The sequence below is a fragment of the Nicotiana tomentosiformis genome, chromosome 11, assembly GCF_000390325.3.
Source record: "Nicotiana tomentosiformis chromosome 11, ASM39032v3, whole genome shotgun sequence".
NCBI lineage: Eukaryota > Viridiplantae > Streptophyta > Magnoliopsida > Solanales > Solanaceae > Nicotiana > Nicotiana tomentosiformis.
Window position 1 is genome coordinate 68,028,731 of NC_090822.1, and position 23,362 is coordinate 68,052,092.

The following is a 23,362-nucleotide window of genomic DNA, read 5'->3' on the forward strand; positions in this document are numbered from 1 at the left end:
ACATCATGGGTTCCGCCAAGAGGTGGTGGAGAGATTATACATTGACCCGACCAGTCGGATCGCCTGCATTTATCTGGGAGTAGTTCTCTTGTTCTATGTGTTCTATTCGCTATTTTATTTAATATGTCTTGTTTGTTATTTTGTGCACTAATAGTGGCTGCAATCTTGGGCTCCGTCTCCTGATCAGCAGTGGATGAAGCACGTGCCCTCATTATCTGTGAGATAATAAGAGAAAAAGATTGAAACTTTAGAATAGAACAAATTCGCACGATGTAGAAGGAAAGAAAGTGAAGTTTCCTAAAGCCTGAAAGCCTCTAAAAGATACGTACATACATCTTTGTACCGATCCTCAAGACTCTATCAAGCTTGCTCATGACTCGTGAGACCTATTTAATGTAGTACTCTGATACCAACATGTCACGACCCAATATTCCAACCAACGAGGTCGTGATGGCGTGTAACACCACTTGCTAGGCAAGCCAACACATAACGATAAATAAGGAAAAGAGACTAACAGTTAATAGTATAAAGATAATATAGAATAAAATTAAACTCAGAAACATACATAATAAGTCTAAACCCAATGTTGGCTAATCAACCATCCCAAGATTTGTTGTCACAAGTACATGAGCTACTAAGAGTGCTACAAACATAGTCTGAAATGAAATGTAATATTATCTAATACAAGGAAAAATAGTAATAGTGAAAATGGAGGTGACTCTAGAGTCTACGGACGAGAAACCAGCACTGCCTCAAGTCTCCCTGATGTCCAAATTATGCACCCCTCTGAACGATGCTAAGACCCATTCCCACAATCTGTATAAAAAGTATAGAAGTATAGTATAAGTATAATCAACCATATGCACTCACTAAATATCAAGCCTAACCTCTACAAGGTAGTGATGTGCCTATGACAAGACACTTAAATAAAAGCCTAGTTAACAAGCAATAAAAGAGATAACAGTAATAATAGCATAAATAAAAGCTAGGAATCAGTAGAAGTGTCCAATATCAGTAATGATAACCATATTTTCTTGAATAGCACTAGTTAAAACCCTTTTCATCAGCTCAAACCAATAGGGAAGAAACAATATCTATAATTAGTACAGCAGCAATCTATAAAGAGAGTCTATATCACAAACAAACCCACATCTTATAACACATACCTTGTGGCGCACAACCCGATCCAACACATACATAAGCATCATTGCGACTGCAACCCGATCCCATGGCCATACTATTCTTGCGGCGAGCAACCTAATCCTTATCATAACATTGTTGCAGCGGAAACCCGATCCAAAATATCAACTCACGTTGAACCATCAATCAACACATCCATATAAAGAAATATCCATAATAACTATCAAAGAGAATAAATAAGCATAATTTACTAAGAAAAGAATTGGCACGAACAAAAAGTAATGTCAAATCCCAAGTTTTAGAGTTAATCTTACTCATATAACGTAATAAGGATCCAAATAAGGTTACTAACACACAACAATCAAATAATCGCACAATCCCCAACATAGCATAGGAAAATAAAGCATAAAACAAGCATAGACATGTTCTAGTAAATACATTTATTAAGTAAAAGCATAAACAAGTATAAGCATGTAACAAGTAAAACATATGACGAGCAAGGCATGTAAAAAATAAAGACATGGAACAAGTAAAACATATTATAAATATAGGCACGGAACATGTAAGAGCATGTAATAAATAAAACACAAGATAAACTAGTTTTACCCGCATGCTTTGACCCATGACAACATATATACACTTGTCACCTTGTATATGCATCGTCCCCCACACAATTCATATAGAAAGTAGATTCAATAATATCCTAATTTTCTCAAATCAAGGTTAACCAAGATACTTACCTCTTCCTAAGCCAAATCAACAATCCAACAAAGCTTTGCCTTTAGCACAAGCTTCCAATCAACTTGAATCTAGTCAAATAATGTTCAAATGAGTCAAAACAGGCTTTACAAACAACTCTAGTATAAAAAAGATTCGATCATTAATATATTTGAAAAAGTCAACAAAAAGTTAACTCTGGCCCACTTGGTCGAAATCCAAAATTAAGACCAAATCTCGATAACTCATTCTCCCATAAATCCAAATATGCGATTCATTTCAAGATCCAACCTCAAATCGAGGTCTAAATCTCTTTTAAATACAAAATCATAAATTTTCTACCCAAAAACTCTATTTCTACTATATGACAACTTAGATTTAGGAATGAGAAAATTAGCCAAAACAAGTTAAAGCTACTAACCTATAATGTTGGGATAAAAATCTCTTCAAAGGTTGGCTCTACATGAAGTCTACATGAAGAAAATAAGCTAACCTTTTACCCAGTTGCAGATATCGTATTTGCGAACTGGACATTGCAAATACGACCACTTAGCTCGCAATTGCCAAAACGTGTCGGTGCAAATGCGAGCCAGCATTCGCAAATGGGGACCTCACTTTTACGGACAATGCTTTACAATTCCAAGGGCACTACTAGAAAATTGGTCTATTGCAAACGGGTCACAATCTGTTGCAATAGGTAGCAAAACCATTGCAATAAATCTATAAGAACGGTTAAGTACAATATATTATACTGAAATTGATACAAATCACTAAAGGAACTATTAAATAACAAAGTCACAAATCAAATTATCCAACTAGTACTATTCATAGAGTATAAAGCAAAAAAGAGAATATTATTTGATAAATTCAAGAGTTACCATACATAAGTTTGCAAAAAATTCTAAAATAAAAAATTCCTAGAACATCTAAAGACCTTGTTGAAATTGTTGGATGATTGAACTATTATAGCAACACAATTAAATACTCAGTGCAATTACTAGATGATTGATCCATCTAAGGCAATTACCTTCAAAATCACACAAGAGTTATGATATTTACTCTGTATTACTGTAATAAACAATAAAAATCATTAAACTTTCTGAAATCGAAAAAACAGAAACAGAAAGTTAGCAAGAAAAGAATGTCGAAATAATTTCTGAAAAAATAATTTCGGAATAAATCGAGCCCACTGAATGCACAGTGTGTCCTTAAGAAAATTATTCCCCTCACGTACCCGATGTGCTGGAATATTATCCTCCCAGGATAGAACGATTTAACTCACCGGAGTGTTGGTACCAAAAATGCCGATGTAACAGCGAACCACTCGAAGGCTGTAAAACACACTGAAGATTCTGTGCAGAAGAAGAAGAAGAAGAAGAGCAGAAAATTTCGTAAGGAAAAGATTCTGGGATTCAAAGCATATTTACAGACTTACTGGCACTGTTTCTGAAAAGGTTTGCAACTATTCAGAAACAGCAATGGTTGTTGGAACAGGCTATTTGCATATTGAATTTTTGTTAATTAATTTAATTAATTAATTGAAAGAAATTTTGTCCAAAAGATTAATCAATCAATCTTTAACCGAAGCCGAAGCCGAAGCCGAGCGAGCGACGACGGCACGAGGCTTGCCTTCTTCTTAACTCTTTAAGAGTTAGAAAAAGAGCAATTGTATATATACCCATCAAAAGCCTTTTCTTCCTCCAATATGGGACAATGTCCCTTTGCCAAGGAGGGAAACTCAAATATTTCATTTTCCCTTCATTTCCCATTCACCCTCTTTACGCTACACCAAGCTTAAAATTAAGTTAAACCAAGCTTAAAAGCCCAACAAGTTATTACTCAAAGAACTCTCACCTTGATCTCCTTGCTTAACTGGGAAAAAAAAAAAAAAAAAAAGAAAGCACTTAAGAAAAATTACTGCATAAAGTTTCAATCTTTAACTGCAAAAATAAATACAAAAGAATACTGCAGAAAATTTCAAGCTTAACTGGAGAGGAAAAATCTAACGAAGTGCACATGAAAACCATAGCAAAAAAATTCGGCATAATTGCACATATAAAACTACCAGAAACCACAAAGATTTTCAACTTAACTGCATATAGAAAATAATACTGCCCGATGTATGATTTGTTTACATTCTTAAAACCTTTTTCAATTAGAATTGATGATGCAATATAAATATTTATGCCAGAACCTACATATTACGTGGAAGCTATCTCATGAATTATGTATATTGTATTTTTCTTCTACCACCATATGAATATGTTCAGTAAAAACATTCATTACATTTGAATATCAATGAATAACTTTAACGGAAAAAATACGGCAACTCCATACTCTTACCTGGTGCAACAAACAATGTCTTGAAGAATATTTTTGTAAAATTACATTTCATTTTTTCGAGTTACAACTGAATCTACGACATCTAAAGAGTACAACCAAAAAGTTTGAACTTCTCTTTAGAAGAACTTTTCCTCCCCTCCAGAAAGAAAGAAGGATTGCCTCTTGACAACACTCTACAAATTTAGACCATCATCTCAAAAGGTTCGAGAATGACATTTACAAAAGCCTTGGAACATTTCAATATCATACTACTTCAAATTTTTTTAGTTGTATACATTTATAAAAGTTTTGTACTGGAGTTGTTTACAAAAGATACTTACAATTTTTGTGAATAGAAATTGCTCTTCATTTTGGGGAGAGGTAGCACATAATTACTTGACTGGAGTAGAGGAAGAAAATTATATTGAGAGACAAAAACAATTACAAGGTGGAAGACAACAGTAGTCAAATGCAATAAATAACAAAACATCAGTGAAAACACTTAACTAGACTCAAAATTGTGTTTGAGTATCTTTGCAGGTAACAAAATGACCATTCGATGAAAGAGACACATACCAAAAGCAGAGAACTAAACATATTCACCATAGAGCTTAGCAACATTTTAGCTTTTAGAAGGTGCATTTTTTCTTATTGTCACCAGCTCTCAGTGCACCGGTATCAAACTCACCCGTACTGATATATGTTCGTAACAAAAACTTAGCCTATTTCCACTTTGTCCTGATTTAATGCAGCCAGAATTCCAAGTAGATCCAACTTAAATGGTAGAATAAACCAAAACAATTCCAAGCACTGCAGCGTACATCTAAAAATTAAACCGTATTTTCGAACTCAAAGGTAAAGGCACCTATTTAGGAAAATAAACAAACCTATTAGTACTATAGAATACCAAAAATTTCTAGTCATACAAGCAAGCATGGAACTCCACCTACAAGAGCTTCCCGTAGGTTATCTCAAGTTCAGATACAAAAGAAAGATGTTGCAATTGGTTGATGACCAGCCATGTATACTATGACTGATGAATGCAAGACCAGCTTAAAACCTTATCCGCTTATAGTAATGATTACAACTACTCATTCAGATCTCAATTCAGAAAAAATATTCAAATTCATATCGTTTTTAAAGATCTGTAGATCTCTTCTTTTAATACATCTGAGATCTCTCCATACAAACAAAATGAACTCTATAATTTCATGGATAAATGCAGCCAAAAAGTACACATAGAAGAGATTAGAGAGACTTACGGCGGCGATGCAGATCTGAAGATCTAAGAGTTGGTCCTTCGCTCGATTTATCCTTCAAACTGTATTGTTATTTTAGGGTCTTTACCGAGAGAGATTAATGTAGCAGTAGTTTCATTCTCTGTAAGATAATTTTAAGAATTGATAGCTAAAGCCGGCAAAGAGAGGAAAATTGCGGAAAGTAGGGTTTTTTCGGAAGATTTTGAGAGAGATTTTCGAGGGAGGTATTCCAAAAATTAGTGCTAAAATAAAAAATAGAAAACTCACATAAAGAGGTGTCTCGTTGGGAAAAATTATAGATGAGGGAAATGAGGAAAATAAAACAGTCGCCATAGATAATATTTTTCAAAGAACCGTTGCCCAAGGAGTACATATCGCAACTGTTCTAGTAAACCTAGCAATAGGTACATCTATTGCAACGGTTTGTTGGATAATGCAACGGTTTTGTGATAAACGTGTTCCAATAGGACCTTTACCCTTATGCTACGGTTGGAACCGTTGCAATATAGGTGCTATAGCAACGGTTACAGAACCGTTACAAAAATACTGTTCTCATAGGCCTTGTTTCTAGTAGTGGGACCTACAAAAAAAGTATTTGTTTGAGAACCACGCCTTAACGTAACGGGAAGGACCGCAAGACGGTTACTGCTTCTGGCTATTGCTAACCCACCCGAGCTCTTCCCAATCTCACAAATGCAAGCTAGCATTCCTAAATACAAGCCTCGTATTTGCGATTCTGCCTTCGCATTTGCGACAACAGCAACACCAGCTATTCCCAACTCTTCCAAAATAACCTGAAACCGATCAAAAAATCACCAGAGCCTCTCGACCCCAATACAAACATCCACACAAATATATAAACATCATACGAACTTGCTCGTAAGTTTAAAATACCAAAATAACATCAATAATCAAGAAACACACATCAAAACTCAACGATTTCAAAGTTCAGAACTTCAAATATTTAACTTTTCATAATAAGTGCCAAAACATCCTTAGCCATCCAGGACCCCAACCAAACATGCGTACAATTTGAAAATCATCATACGAATCTACCAGAATCATCAAAACACCGATCTAAGGTTGTTTACCAAAACTATTGACATTGGTCAACTCCAACCATTTTAAAGTTCAAAAATCAAGATTTCTTTGAAAAATCACATTTAAACTTTCCGAAAATCAACATGAACCACGCACACAAGGCATAAACCATCAAATATCATTATGTAAGGTCTCAAATTATGAAATGGGGAGCTAGAACTGTGATGACCCGATAGGTCATCTAGAGTTTTAAACCTTAATTCTGTGTTTCGAAGCCTCCAATATCTTGCTTAAGCCTTCCTTGATTTGCGTGGATAGTCCGAGTATTTCTTTTGGAAGGTTTTTATGTTAAAAATTGATACAAATATGAGATTTTGCCTTAAAAATCCATTTGAGTTGACTTCGGTCAACATTTTGAGCAAACGGATCCGGATCCATATTTTGACGGTCTCGATGGGTCCGTATCTTGATTTGGGACCTGAACATATGCCCGTAATCAAATTCGGAAGTCCCTAGCTTGAGTTATCGCTTTTTGTCGAAATTTTGAAGTTTAAAGGCTAAATGAATCTAAGGTTTGACAAATGTTTGACTTTGTTGATACCGGGTCCGTATTTTGGTTCCGAAACTCGGTATATGTCCATTACTATATTTATGACTTGTCTGTCAAATTTGGTGAGAAACGGAGTTGGTTTGACGTGATTCGTACGTCCGGTTGTTAATATAAAAATTCTAAAGTTTTCTTAAAACTTTTATTTGATTTGGTGCCCGATTCGTAGTTCTAGGAATTATTTTGGTATTTTGATCATGGGAGCGAGTTTGTATCAGGTTTTTGGACTTGTGTGCATATTTGGTTTGGATCCCCGAGGGCTCGGGTGCGTTTCGGATAGCCTACGGACCTTTTGAACTTAGAAAGTTTGTTGGATTTTCACTTCTGTTGGTTTCTGTTGTTTCCTTCTTCGCGGTCGCAAATATACTCCTATGATCGCGAAGTGTAAAATGGGCTTGGGGAGATTTTGTTCTACGCGAACGCGAAACCTTGGTCGCGAACGCGGAGCATTGGGGTCCTTCTCTACGCGAACACGACCAGTCACACGCGAACGCGGAGGTGAGGCGGGCTAGACCTTTGCGAATGCGTGGAGTTACTAGCGATCGCGTAAGCTAGTTAGGCCATGATCTTCGCGAACACGTTAGGTTTCACGCAAACGCGATGAATTCCTGAAGCCAGTGATTTAAAATAGTCCCAAAACGGGATTTCTTCCATTTTTCATAAACTCTTCATTAGAGCTCGGCATAGAGGCGTTTTTGAAGGGAAAACTGAACACCAATGCATAGGTTTGTTCACTTTAACTCATTTTCTTCTATTTCTAACATCACCCATTAATTTGTAGCCCTAATCTTTGTTCTTCCATGGTAGAAAACTAAGGATTTAGGAAGAATTGAGGGGTTTTGCAAATTAGGGATTTAGGCCTCAAATTGAGGTCGGATTCCGAAACTAATTACATAATCGGGCTCGGGGGTAAATGGAAAAATATATTTTGGTCCGAACCTCAGGTTTTGATTAAGCGGGTCCGAGGTCAATTTTTGACTTTTTGGGAAAAAGTGTGAAAATCTAAATTTATGCATTGTAATTGATTCCTTTAGAAATATTTGACATTATTGAGCCAATTGTGTTTAGATACGAGTGGTTTGGAGACGGATTCTAGGGGAAAGGCTCCGGTAGAGCTTTGAGTCCACTTTTGGAGCGAGGTAAGTGTCATGGTTAACCTTGACTTGAGGGATTAAGAATTATTTTGCCTATTTGCTACTTGTTTAAATGTTGGATACAACGTATATGTGAGGTGACGAGTACTTATGCGTTATTATTGGGTTAAAGCATGCAGGTGAGACTTGTTCCTTGTAATTGTTTTCTTTCTTTGATCTTAATATCCATGCTTAGACTAGTTAATTACCAAATTGATTGTTCTTTCTGCACTTATGGACTATCTGTGATAGAGCATTGTTTCTGAAGTATAGATTGGTATAGTGGAACCACTGTTGACATAAGACTTGATCTTGCTTATTCTATCTCCCTGTTGTTATATGTTCATTGTGTCATGGTAAGGGAGAGTGTTAATGCACGCAGGGTGATGCCATGACAGATACTTCCTATTATGAGTTTATAAGTTGCACCCTTCGGAGACGTACTTTCTAGTCTGGGTCATTCAGGTTTCACTTATAGCAGACACGCTTCCTAGTATGAATCTTTACTCCTAGGAGAGTGTCATGACCCAAAATCCACCTAGTCGCAATGTCACCTAACCTAACCCGCTAGTTAAGCCAAACAACAGTTACACAATTCTAATAAAAATAAATAAGTAATCAATAAGTGAAATAGCTGAATTTCCATACAATATTCCAAGGATTAGTAGTACAAGTCATGAGCCACTAAGAAATGTATTTACAGATAAAACCACATGGTGCACAAAGAGGCAATGTGCTAGGTCCTTAATCAGTTACCAATCAAACATATAGAGACGATATGCATCCAATATCATTAAATCATCAAACTTTCATATGCGTAAAGTATCAAATAATCCTTCCACAGTTGCATATAGAGAAGATATGCATGAAATAGCAATAAGTCCTTCAATAAGTGTATATAGAGAAGTTATGCGTGATTAAACAAGGCAAGTCACACGGATACACATATAGAGAAGATGTGTGTACAGTCTCTCATCTCATTAAATAAGGAAGCATATGGGAAAGATATGCATAAAGGCATGTATACATTTCGGAACTAGCATATGGAGAAGATATGCCGAAAATCATGTAAACATCCAAGGAGTATGCAAATAGAAAAGAAATGCAAGGTCCAACCAATGATCAACTTTACAAAAATCCACATCAACCAGAAACCCGTCAGTTCTCACAACTTATGTGTACACCATAAAAAAAGACACATGAGAGGGTGACCCAAGGGGGATGGATCCTTATCCACACACTGCACGGATAACTCACGTGCCAATATTTACAACCGCACAGACAACTCATGTGCCAATAGTAACAACACGCACCAAAAACTCACGAGCCGATAGTGCAACCCGCACGGACAACTCACATGCCAGTAGTAACAATCCCCAAGGACAACTCACGTGCTACCAGTCCAATCCATATCACACAAAAATCATTTATACAAAATGCATGTACATGAACAATGGATATCAATTTACATACTCATGGTCTAATATAAAAGACATACTAAGGTGTGCGAAGTGTACTACCATAGCTCAAATTAGGCAATTACATCATGAATATAGCAACTATCATGTTCAATCAGGAGATTAACTTATATGTAACCTCGAACATGATTCAATTAGCTCACAAAGGGGTACAAATATAAGAAACATAACAACATGAAGCTTAACAAGCAGTTCAAGGCATATCATAGGCCCACATGTATGCCACCCATAACACATAGCTATCACTAATAACTCAGGAAACTAATGCCTCAACAAAGTTTAGATAAGATACTTACCTCAAACAAGACAAATTCATACTCTAAAATGCCTTCCCACATGAATCGACCTCCTATAGAATTTAGCCAAAATCAACTCAAAACTATCAAATAATGCCATTGGAATCAAACCCCAATGATAAAGGTCGAATCTTTAATCAATACTCAAAGTCAACCAAAAAGTCAACTCGGGCTCGCACCTTGCAACCCGATAACACCCATGAATTTTGGCAACTCATTCGACTACGAGTCCAACCATATAAGTTTCATCCAAATCTGACTCCGAATCGACGTTCAAAACCCCAATTATTCACTTTCGAAATGTTTTGCCAAAACCCCAATTTCTCTTTTGGATTCATCCATCAAATGCCAAAATTAAATATAGAATCATGAATAATAATCAAAACTGAATCAAGAACACTTAACCAAATCCCATTGGTTGAAAACCGCCTCAATCCGAGCTCCCAATCTCAAAATATGACAAAATGAGCTCAAAGTCCGATTTTAACAACTTATATGCACTACCCAAAAATAAGCCTTCGCGTTCGTGGCGTCATCCTCGCAAACGCGATGAACAACGTCTGCCAAGCATGCACACCACCGCGAACGTGACATCCAGACATGAACGCGGAGCACAAATCGCCCAACCATCGCGAACGCGGCCCTCTGTCGCGAACGCGAAGCACAAACCCTTCCATCTCCAAAATCACTATGCGATCGTGGTTAGAAACAGCAGAAAACCAGCATTGCTAACATCATCCAACATGGTTCGAAACTACCCCTAAACTCACTCGAGCTCCTCAAGACCCCGTCTGAACATAACAATAAGTCCCAAAACACAACATGAACCTACTCGAGGCCCCAAATCATGCAAAAATAACATCAAAAACATGAATTGCTGATCAAGATCAAAATCTCAAGTTCATATACTTCAAACTTCAACCAAGCATGCGATTCAAGACAAATCAATCCGGAATGAACCCAAATTTTGCACACAAGTCATAAATCACTATATGAACCTATTTCAAGGCTCGATATCCCAAACGAACATCAATAACAATAAAGTCAACTATGGGTCAAACCTATCGACTCTACAAACCTTATCTAACTTTCGGCAATTAGCCTCAAAATAATCTAGGAACACTGGAACTCAAATCTGGGCATAAGCCCAAGTCCAAAATCACCATCCCGACCTGATGGAACCATCAAAACTCTAATCCGGCATCAAATTTAATAGTCAATCTTGGTCAATACTTCCAACTTAAAGCTTCTAAATTGAGAATTATTCTTCCCGATCAATCCCAAACAACTTGAAAACCAAAACCGATCATACACGCAAGCCATAATACATCATATAAAGCTACTTAATACCTCAAACCACTTAACGAAATGTATATTCTCAAAACAACATATCCGATCGTTACATTCTCCAGACTTAAACATACGTTCATCCTCGAACGTGACAAGAGTCGTTACAAAGCTATAAAATTATTATATAAACTCACCATACACATACCTTTGGGTGATCCTATATCACCTCAATACTTATAAGCCCGTCAACACAACCTAATTGAAGATTCCCTCTTCATCCTTAGTCCATAAACCTTTGAACCCAATCTCCAACATCTGGAATTCATTATAAGACCTGATTCTCGCATCTATAAATTGTACGAGTTACCACATAACTCATGCACTCATAGTAATAACTTCTGACCATAATAGTTGCTTATTAACAAATCTGGTACCATCGGCATACCTCATATGAAATAAAACCTTGTACTAAATCTTCGTACACTGCCAATGATGAAAGAAACATATAGACTCATAACCACCCATTAGATCAATAAGTCGTGGTGTTCTCTCTCACCAGCCGAGAACCATGGCCAAAATCTAAGCTGACTAGTGACATTACTCATCCAAACATATCTTAACACAATATAATGGCCCAAATTCCAAGTCCAAAAATTTCATTTTATCTAGTGCAAGCAACTCGACTAATAGGCCACACCAATGAGCAATCCGTGCACCAAATAAGCAACAACTCGAATGTAACCAATGATGGAAGGAGAACCAAATGAGGGAACCATCCCGCATGATCAACAAATACTACAACAAAGTGCAATGCTATTAACCCATCTCACAGAGGAGAAACACACAAAATAAGCATAAAAGATCATATCCCTACTTAACTTCGATGTAGTGCGTAATCTGATCCAAACTTACCGGTCCACATGAAATATCCATTGCCGAAATTCTCATACCCCCCAAACACATGTGTATTAAACGCAAGAGCGCAAAGCACATGACCATAACCATGGAAAAATGGATAGCACAATATTTCGCAGACTGGAAAAAGATAACCAAGGCATAATAAACCATTCAACATCCCAAGAGCCATCTCGCTCGAGTTTCACCACAAGGCCCAAACAAAATCGCATCATGTATATAAATAGTCAATAGTCTCCTAACCCATCGTAGGATAGGAGAGTAACACCTGGAACATATTAGGACAAGAATAAGATCAACTCTAGTTCATGACACACCCATCCACAATAGTTGCGCTGAGTAAACAACCTAATCCGATGTAGAATACACATTCTCTCTAGGCCTAACAATGGCCCCCAAATCAATTCTGATCCTCCCGAAATAGGTTAATAACCTCCGAAAAGTCCACAATAACTTATCCGTAATATATGTCAACAACTATCTAACTCTTAACATATCTTCACAATCCATAACCAAGGAATGGTCTGCAATTGAGAACTACCAGTCTCTAATTCTCAAGAATACAGGAATCCCCATATTTGATCCCTTCGCAACTGAACGCAACCTTGTATATGAAAATATCAATCCTACATGACGCACCGCATCTATCATGCCATCATATAAAAACACGAGAATCCTATTATAAACTCAGAATCACAAGCAGCATACATACTCCATCAGTCAGAACCTTCCACTTGACCCCATCCAAGAGAAAAATAACAACACACAACATACTCCTCACACCTATAGAAGACAACAATTTCATGTCATGGTCGACATCATTGAGAACTATTTGAAACCCACTCGCACATAACCAAGCCATTAGAACTGAATCCCTCTTACTCAACTAAGTCACGAAAATCACCCAACGCAAGAGTATTTCCACAAAACACCTGTAGAGTCTCACCACACTAAAGGAACTGATCACATTTGTTACTATGTTGATTCAAACCACTACCAAGCTGACCTATTTCTTCGAGTTCCTCTTGTCTTGCCTTCAAGTTAACACTTCTCCTTGCCAGTACACTACGGTCCTTAATCAAAGTTCACCCCAAGAGATCCTAGCATGAAACTACATCATCCTAACGCCCATAAGCCCTTGTATTCCGTCTTAAGCCCCCAATAGTAAATCGAGATGCCCACTCTAAAGAGACCTTTTGTGAATTTGAAATTGTTTCTCTAACCTCATTGATACCGAAATGTAGATTATCTAATGATATAGAACTAATGCAAGTATGGGCACCATCCAATGCAAATGTCAGATCTTAGCCATATACAAATCCGGGGAACCCACAAATACCACATATGAATCTTGAACTCATTAAAACCTTCTCGAGAGTCATTTCTCTCCTCTAATCTCCAATGCACAATCAATATGAGCCGAAATACTTGTGCTCCATTAGCACATGAACATCCAAAAAGAAGCAACCAAGCGATTCTTTTTTCCTTGCACACTACATCTACCATGAAAAACAAACCAGAATCATGCCAAGATTTCCATATATCCATAACATGTACAGCATGTATCCAAAAATTTCCTTGTTCGAGTCATCCTCAAAATCAACCTCTTCAAATCATAACTGATCTACAAGTATGCCTCAGTCCAATTGGTATAACACATGACCATGCAATTTGATCCCCAATATTAGACTACCCCACTTAGCTCGAAGCCATAGAACATAACATCCACTAACCCTCAACACCATTACTCCATAATTACCATGATTTCACATTGTAGTTCAACTAAATATATCATAAGCTCATGTAGCACTAGCCATAAAATACCTCAAATCATCTTCCAAGCACATATTCACCCTCGTGACAGTCGTGTGAAGTTCCTCAAGCAATCCAAACGCTAAGTGTAGCACATACATCCCACTGGATAGAAAGAAAACTCTTCATAGAAACATCACAAGATCACACAATCTTAGAATATCCAGCATAAGATAACCCACATGCTTAGCCTCAAACTAGCATCTCTCTATGACCCTATCATGGTCGCAACCACTATGTAATCACCTAATCCTCCTGAGTTTGAACTCTTTTACAAGACACAAGAATATACTTCATCCCAAAAATAAACAACTAAAACATCCGTCAATACACTTATAACTCGAGACTGTACAACACATCAAGACAGAAATCAAGCATCCATATTCCTTTATGCCCCAAGCAAATTCTTCTCGTCACATCTAAACCATCTAAGCATAGCCCTCAATCACATGATACTTATCATACATCTATCTCGCAACTCATTGAACCATCAATCCCACTCCTAGGGACTCTAACGGGTATATATATCCTAATGCACATACTAACATAATTGAGACTATCAAGCCCACGCTGCAGTCTGAACCTTGCCTCAAGTTCTCAAGATTAGCCTACCTCCACAACATAGAGAACATATCTACCACCTCATCCATGACATCGCAAGTTGTCGAAGATAGGTATGGATGCCATTATACTAATCTGCAAGACTCTACTAGACACTTGTTCACAACTCATAGAACCTATGAACCTAAGGATCTGATACCAACTTATCACAACCCAAAATCTACCTAGTCGGGATGGCACCTAACCTAACCTGCTAGGTAATCCAAACAGTATTTACACAATTCTAATGAAAATAAATAAGTAATCAATAAGTGAAATAGCTGAATTTCCATACAACATCCCAATGATGGGTAGTACAAGTCACGAGCCACTAAGGATTTGATTTATAAAGCTGGTATGAAAATAAATACAAAATATGTTTGGAATATACATAAGCAAAGTACGAATCGAAAACTAAAAAGGACAAGTGGTAGCTATATCCGAAAAGCGTGTACAGCTTCAATGCCAACTCCTGTCATCCACATCAACTCAGCTCCAAGATCTGCACGCACGGTGAAGAAGTGTAGTATGAGTACAACCGACCCCATATACTCAGCTAGTATCATAACTAACCCCGATGAGGTAATAGTGGCAAAAATTATTAATGATACTTGCTAATAACCTGTTCAATTCCTGAATTTTACAAGTACACAACAATGGTACCATCTAATCATATAACACAACAAAATCCATATCGGTGCACAAAGAGGCAATGTGCTAGGCCCTGAATCAATTAACAATCCAGCATATAGAGAAGATATGCATCAAATATCATTAAATCATCAAACTTGCATATGCGTAACGTATCAAATAATCCTCCAGAGTTACATATAGCAAAGATATGCGTGAAATAGCGATTAGTTCTTCAACAAGTGCATATAGAAAGGTTATGCGTGATTAAACAAGTCAAGTCACACGGATACACATATAGAAAAGATATATATTATGTCTCTTCTCATTAAGTAAGGAAGCATATAGGAAAGATATGCATAAAGGCATGTATACATTCTGGAGCGAGCATATAGAGAAGATATGCAGAAAATCGCGTAAACATCTAGGGAGTTTGCAAATAGAGAAGATATGCAAGTTCCAAACAATGATCAACTTTACCAAAATCCACTTCAACCAGAAAGCCATCGGTTTCTCACAACCTACGTGTACACCATCAAGAGAGAAACATGAGAGGGTGACCTAGGGGGATGGATCCTTATCCATACATTGTACAGACAACTCACAGGCCAATAATAACAACCGCACGAATAACTCGTATGCCAATAGTAACAACCACACGGACAACTCACATGTCAATAGTATAATGCGCACAGATAAATCAAGTGTCAATAGTAACGACCTGTACGGACAACTCACGTGCTATCAATCCAATCCATATAACACATAAAGCATTTATATAAGAACGCATGTACATGAACAATGGATATCAAATTACATACTCATGGACTGATATTAGTGATATACTAAGGTGTATGCATGTGCGAAGTGTACTACCATAGCTCAAATTAGGCAGTTACATCATGAAATTAGCAACTATCATGTTCAGTCAGGAGATTAACCTATATATGACCTCAAACATTATTCAATTAGCTCATAAAGGGGTACAAAAATAAGAAGCATAATAGCATGAAGCTTAGCAATCAATTCAAGGCATATCATAGACTAAGCACTACCCAAGCATGAATAATACCTTGGTGCACGCACATGGGCTCAACCTCTCACATGTGCGGACCCATAACACGTAGCTATCACTAATAACTCAGCAACTAGTACCTCAACCATGTTTAGATAAGATGCTTACCTCCAACAAGCCAAATCCATACTCTAAAATGCCTTTCCGTGCAAATCGAACTTTGAATGGCATGAATATAGCAAAAGCAACACAAAAACGTCAAATAATGTCATAGGAATCAAACTCAAACGATAAAGGTTGAATCTTTAATCAATACTCAAAGTCAACCAAAACGTCAACCCCAGCCCCCACCCCGGAACCTGACAAAACCCACAAGTTCTGAAAACCATTCGAATTTGAGTCCAACCATACAAGTTTCATCCAAATCTAACTCCGAATTAATCTTCAAAACACAATTATTCACTTTAGAAAAGTTTTGCCAAAACTCGCAATTTCTCTTTTGGATTTATTAATCAAATGCCAAAATCAAAGATTGAATCATGAATAACAATCAAAACTGAGTCAAGAACACTTACCCGAATCCTAGTGCTGAAAATTGCCACAATCCGAGATCTCAATCTCAAAATATGATAAAATGAGCTTAAAGCGCCATGCCAGTATGCAGCATGCCTTGTGCGCATGCGCAGCTCACTCATGACATTGCCTTGCCCATGCCCATCTTCCTTGCCATGCCCTACCTTAGCTTTTCCAGCCCTTGCTATGTTTTTTATGCCCGTTGCCTTTGACTTTCCATGGCCATGCCAATGCCAAGGTCTTGTCATGCCTTGGCACCTAAGCCGCATGCCGTAGTTCCACAATCCATGCCCATCAACAGTTGCCCATATCAGGCAGTCTTTCCAACCTTAACAACTTATATGCACTTCCATGAAATAAGCCTTTGCATTTGTGGCATCCCCCCCCGTGAATGCAATAAACAACATCTACCAAGACTGCACACCATCGTGAATGCGACATCCATATGCGAAAGCTACATCTTGAAGCGAACGCGAACCACGATTCGCCCAACCAACGCGAACGCGACCCTCTGTCGCGAACACGAAGCACAAATTGACCTAACTCCAAAAATCATTATGCGATCACCGTTAGTCCTTCGCGATTGCGAAGGACATCAGAAACAATAGAAAATCAGCAATGCTAACATCATCCAACATGGTCCAAAACTCACCCGAGCCCCTCGGGACCCCGTCCGAACATACCAATAAGTCCCAAAACACAACACAAACCTAATCGAGGCCCCAAATCATGCACAAATAACATCAAAATCATGAATCATTGATCAAGATCAAACTCTTAAGTTCATAAACTTTAAACATCAACCAATCGTCTGATTCAAGCCTAACCAATCCGAAATGAACCCAAATGGAACCTATTTCAAGGCTCGAAATCCCAAATGGAAATCAATAACAACAAAGTCAACTTTTGTTCAAATCTATCGACTCTCCAAACCCTCAAAATTCTAACTTTCAGCTATAGCTACTACAAGATGCTCTGCGGTGTCGGGGGGAGAGATACCAGTACAGAGAATTAATTGAATGCTTGAATGTTTGAATGCTTTGGTCCCCCTTAATAATGCTTAAAAAAATAAACCAAAGTTACATGAGTTGAATTAATAAAGCTATAGAAGCACACTAAAAATGAATGAAGTAAAACTACTCTATAATTACAATGAAAAGGACTTAGTCTTCTACACTGTGGAAGCAAGTCAGATGGCAGCAACTTTGTCTTGAGTATTAGGGTCTGCGCGCGCATTGCTATGGGCACGCGCGACGCTATTTGGATCTGCCAGTGGCTGGACGCTGGTGCTTGGCATTGGATCTACGCGCGGGGCACTGTCTATGCATGCGACACTATTGGCAATATGATGGTTTGTGTGCGCGGCATTATCGGTTCGCGCGACACTGATGGCATTCGCCAGCCGCTGGGCATTGGCAATGATTATCGGTGGGGCGACAGAGGTGCATGCGCGCTTGTCACTTGGCGCTGCCGAGACCACGGGGCCGACCGTGGCGCTAGGCGTTGGGAGGTTTGTCGGGACGCCACGGGGCGCGTCCAAGGGGTTATGGGTCGATGATGGAAAGCAGCCATTAGCCTCAAAACCATCTAGGAATACCGGAACTCAAATTCAGGACGCCCAAGTCCAAAATCACCATTGAGAAATGAAGGAACCATCAAAACTTTGATCCGAGGTAAAATGTAAAAAATTCAAACTTGGTCAACACTTCCAACTTCCAACTACTAAATTGAGAATCATTCTTCCAAATGAATTCCGAACAACTTGAAAACCAAAACCAACCATACACACAAGCCATAATACATCATATGAATCTACTCAAGACCTTAAACAAACGAATAGAATACAAATGCTCCAAAACGGGTAAGGTCATTATAGAGAGACATTTTTTAGTCTTAGTTTTGTGACGACCCGATAGGTCGTTTAGAATACTAGCACTTATTTCGGTGTTCCAAGACCTCTATTAGATTCATTTGATGTTTCTTCATTTCAATGCGTAGCCCGTGTCTTTTTTCCGAAAATTGTTTACGTTAAAATTTGAAGAATCTTTAAAAATAACTTGAGTTGACTACGGTAAAAATTTTGTGTGAACGATTTCGGATCGGTGTTTTGACAATTTTGGTTTGTCCGTATTGTAATTTTGGACTTCGGAGTATGTTGAGAATTGAATTCTGAGGTCCTAGGCTTGACCGTATGTTCACTTTATGTCTATCGGGTTTGGATTTTGGTTTAGGGACTTGTTATAGGTCCGTTTTTCTATTTGAATCTTGTGTGCAAAATTTGGTGCAATTCGAAGTTGGTTTAATAGGATTCTGATGCTTGGTTGCCATTCTAGAGGTTCTTGAGTTTTCCTTTGAATTTCATTCATTTTGATGTTGAATTTGTAGTTTTAGATGTTATTTTTATGTTTTGATCGTGTGAGCAGGTTCTTATGTTGTTATTACACTTATGTGCATATTTGGTTTGGAGCTCGAGGGGCTCGGATGAGTTTCAGAAGTATTTCAGATGAGTTTGGATAGTTTGAGGACTACTAGTGCAGTGATGTGTCTGGTGCTGGTCTGCAGATCCCGTATTTGCAAGTTCTGGCTCGAAAATGCGAGCCTCGCTTTTGCAATCAAGACATTGCATTTACGAGAAGGGTCTTTGGCTGGGTAATCTCGTAATTGCGAGGAAAGGGTTCGCACTTGCGAACTAGCCACATATGCGATCTAAGAGGCGCATTTGTGACTTTTGGGACTCTAATGCAGAGTTTGCATTTGCCATCGACTCCTCAACATAAGTCAAATCCTTGTCCAATTGGACTAAGCTAAAATATAATACAGGTGATGGATCACCAAAATACTTCCGGAGCATGGAAGCATGGAACACCGGGTGAACTCCCGATAAGCTGGGTGGCAATGCAAGTCTGTAGGCCACCTCACTAACCCTCTCAAGCATCTCAAAAGGACCAATATACCTAGGACTCTACTTGTCGTTCTTCCCAAACCTCATCATACCCTTAATGGGTAAAACTCTGAGTAGAACTCTCTCTCCCACCATGAATGCTACATCACGAGCCCTTCGAACAACATAACTCTTTTGCCTGGATTGTGTTGTACGATGCCTATCCTGAATCAAGTTGACTTTCTCCAAGGCATCCCGAACCAAATCCAACAACCTAGCCTCCCTCGGCTCAAACAAACCAACTGGAAAACGACATCACCTCTTATATAAGGCCTCATAAGGAGCCATCTGAATACTCGATTGGTAGATGTTGTTGTACGCGAACTATGCGAGCGGTAGGAACTGATTCCATGAACCCCCAAAATCCATAACACAGGAATGCAACATGTCCTCCAAGATCTGAATGGTGCACTCGGACTGCCCGTCCATCTGGGGATAAAATGTCGTGCTCAGCTTGACTATATGCCAGACTCACACTGCACAGCTCTCCGGAAATGCGATGTAAACTACGTGCTTTAATCTGAGATAATATACACCGATACACCATGAAGGCTAACAATATCATGAATATAAACTTGAGCCAACTGCTCTAAAGAGTAGGTAGTCACAACCGAAATGATGTGTGCAGACTTGGTTAACTTGTCCACAATGACCCACACTGCATCAAATTTCCTCAAGATCTGTGGAAGTCCAACCAAAACCTCTATGGTGATACGCTCCCACTTCCACTATGTAATATCAAGTCTCTGAAGCAAACCGCCCGAACTTAGATGCTCGTACTTTACCTATTGGCAGTTCAAACACCGAGCCACATACTCCATACTATCTTTCTTCATTCTTCTCCACCAGTAGTGTTACCTCAAATCCTGGTACATTTTTGCGGCACCTGGATGAATGGAATACCGCGAACTATGAGCCTCCTCAAGAATCAAATCACGCAACCCATCCATATTAGGCACACTAATCCGGCCCTGCATCCTCAACACACCATCATCTCCAATAGAAGCCTCTTTCACATCACCGTGTTGAACCATGTCCTTAAGGACAAGAAAATGAGGGTCATCATAGTGACTCACTTTTATGCGCTCATACAAGGTAGGCCGAGAAACCACACAAGCAAGAACCCGGCTAGGCTCCGAAATATCCAAGCTCATGAACCGATTGGCTAAACCCTGAACATCCAATATTAATGGTCTCTCTCTAACCGGAATATAAGCAAGACTCTCCATGCTCTTAGCCTTCCTACTCAAGGCACCGGCCACCACATTGGCCTTCTTGGGATGATAAAGAATGGTAATATCATAGTCCTTTAATGGTTCTAGCAACCTTCGCTACCTAAAGTTCAGATCCTTTTTCTTAAACAAGTGTTGTAGACTCATGTGATCTGTAAATACCTCACAAGACACGCCGTAGAGATAGTGCCTCCAAATATTCAATGCATGAATAATGGCTGCCAACGCTAAATCATGTACTGGGTAGTTCTTCTCATGGGGCTTCAACTGACACTAAGCATAAGCAATCACTCTACCCTTCTGCATCAACACACACACAATGCCAATCTGCAAAGCATCACAATAAACTATATAAGAACCCGATGTTGAAGGCAAAACTAGAACTGGAGCTGTGGTCAACGCAGTCTTAAGCTTCTGAAATCTCTCCCCACACTCATTAGACCACCTGAACGGGGTACCCTTATGAGTCAATCTGTTCAAAGGAGATGCAATGGATGAAAACCCCTCCATAAAATGGCGATAATACCTGGCCAAGCCTAGGAAACTCCGGATCTCAATAGCGGAAGACGATCTAGGCCAACTCTGAACTTCCTCCATCTTCTTAGAAACCTCCCTAATACCCTCACTAGACACTGCATGGCCAAATATTTCCATCGAATCAAGCCAAAACTCACACTTGGAGAGGTTAGCATATAGCTGCTTCTTCCTCAAGGTCTGGAGCACGATCCTCAAGTTCTGCTCATGAACCTAATGACTGCGAAAATATACCAATATGTCACCAATGAACAGGATGATGAAATAATCAAGATATGGATGGAATACAATGTTCACCAAATGCATAAAGGTTATTGGGCCATTGGGCAGCCCAAATGACATCACTAAAAACTCATAGTGACCATAGCGAGTCCTAAAGGACGTCTTCGGAATGTCTGAATCCCGAATCTTCAATTGATGGTACCCCGACCTTAAGTCAATCTTCGAGAATACCCGTGCACCCTGAAGCCTATCGAACATATCATCAATACACGGTAGTGGGTACTTGTTCTAGATTGTGACCTTGTTCAACTTCCTATAATCAATACACAACCTCATAGAGCCGTCTTTCTTCTTCACAATTAAAATTGGAGTACCCTAATGTCACGCCCCAAACTCGGGGAGCGCGACCGGCGCTCAACCGAGTGAACCCGGTCGAGTAAGCCTATTATATTTCCTTCTACCCAAACTCATCCATGAATAAGGATCATACATATTTTCGCTAATCAAACAATAAAGAAATCATGTATGCAATACCAATTTTTTACCATTAGTTACTTCCCTTTTTAAGTTTCAAATTTCACACACATTTTTCATAGCCTGAAGTGGAAATAGTAATTCAAACACAACATAACTAATTTGACTTCCCCAGCACCAATATACAAATCACACTATTTCTACGGAGCCTCTAATAGGTACAAAAGAATATTATGGTAATGTCAGCAACAAGGCCCCAGCTATACCTCAAACACAATCCACAAGGAACAAAATATACATGACCCTGAAATGAAGTGGGGCTTACCAAGTCTGCTGGGAAGAGAGTGTACCACTATCACTGATCAGTGCCGCTTGCTATGGAACCACCTGCATCCATTAAAAGATGCAGCACCCCCGAAAAAAGGGACGTCAGTACATATGGAATAGTACTCATATGAAAGGCAGATAGAACAACATTTAAAACCAATACGGTAACTCAAATAAGAGGCATTTAAAGTACATCAAAAGACTACAAAACATCGCATAGGTTCAAATATCAAGCCTTATTATACGTGCATCATTCTAAACTTCTTTTAGGGTCACCCGAGCGATATTATCTATACGTGAAACACATAATATAATGCAATTGAAACAACACGTACAAACGAGGACAATGAAAGTGGCACCTATTGTCTGCATTAATAATGCGTCTCATTAGACCGTCCTTAGTGTTTATATATCCTATTATACACTTATGCGTTTCATAGACCGTCCATAGTGTTAATTCATACCGTACACCTATACATCTCATACGTAAAGCACCTAAGCGTTTCATAGACCGTCCATAAGATTTCATAACACAATATACCTATGTGTTTCATAGACCGTCCACAAGATTTCATAACACAATATACCTATGCATTTCATAGACCGTCCACAGGATTTCATAACTCAATATACCTATGTGTTTCATAGACCGTCCACAGGATTTCATTACACAATATACCTATAAGTTTCGTAGACCGTCTATAGGATTTCATAACACAATATACGTATGCGTTTCATAGACCATCCATAGGATTTCATAACACAATATACCTATGCATTTCATAGACCGTCCACAGGATTTCA

General features: G+C 38.6%; 1 protein-coding gene and 1 long non-coding RNA gene across 6 annotated transcripts; both read right to left on the minus strand.

Moving 5' to 3' along the window:
• Positions 1–521: 521 nt before the first annotated feature.
• LOC104094226 (uncharacterized) lies at positions 522–5,768 on the minus strand. 5 transcript variants are annotated; one of them, XR_011412036.1, is made up of 7 exons: positions 5,442–5,761; positions 3,712–3,729; positions 3,140–3,209; positions 2,885–2,925; positions 1,881–1,949; positions 1,167–1,360; positions 522–816 (listed from the first exon to the last, which is right to left on the minus strand). It is a non-coding gene; the product is annotated as an uncharacterized lncRNA (long non-coding RNA). The 5 variants fall into 5 exon arrangements; XR_011412035.1 differs by having other exon boundaries at positions 1,881–2,925; positions 5,442–5,768; XR_685819.4 differs by lacking the exon at positions 2,885–2,925 and having other exon boundaries at positions 5,442–5,757.
• Positions 5,769–21,274: 15,506 nt separating this feature from the next.
• On the minus strand, positions 21,275–21,655 carry LOC138901607 (uncharacterized mitochondrial protein AtMg00860-like). The gene has a single exon (XM_070189385.1). The coding sequence runs from the start codon at positions 21,653–21,655 to the stop codon at positions 21,275–21,277; it is 381 nt and encodes a 126-aa protein (XP_070045486.1).
• Positions 21,656–23,362: the final 1,707 nt, after the last annotated feature.

Coding starts and splice junctions, on each gene's coding strand:
- LOC138901607 (XM_070189385.1), bottom strand. CDS start 21,655: ATGGAAATATTTGGCCATGCAGTGTCTAGTGAGGGTATTAGGGAGGTT.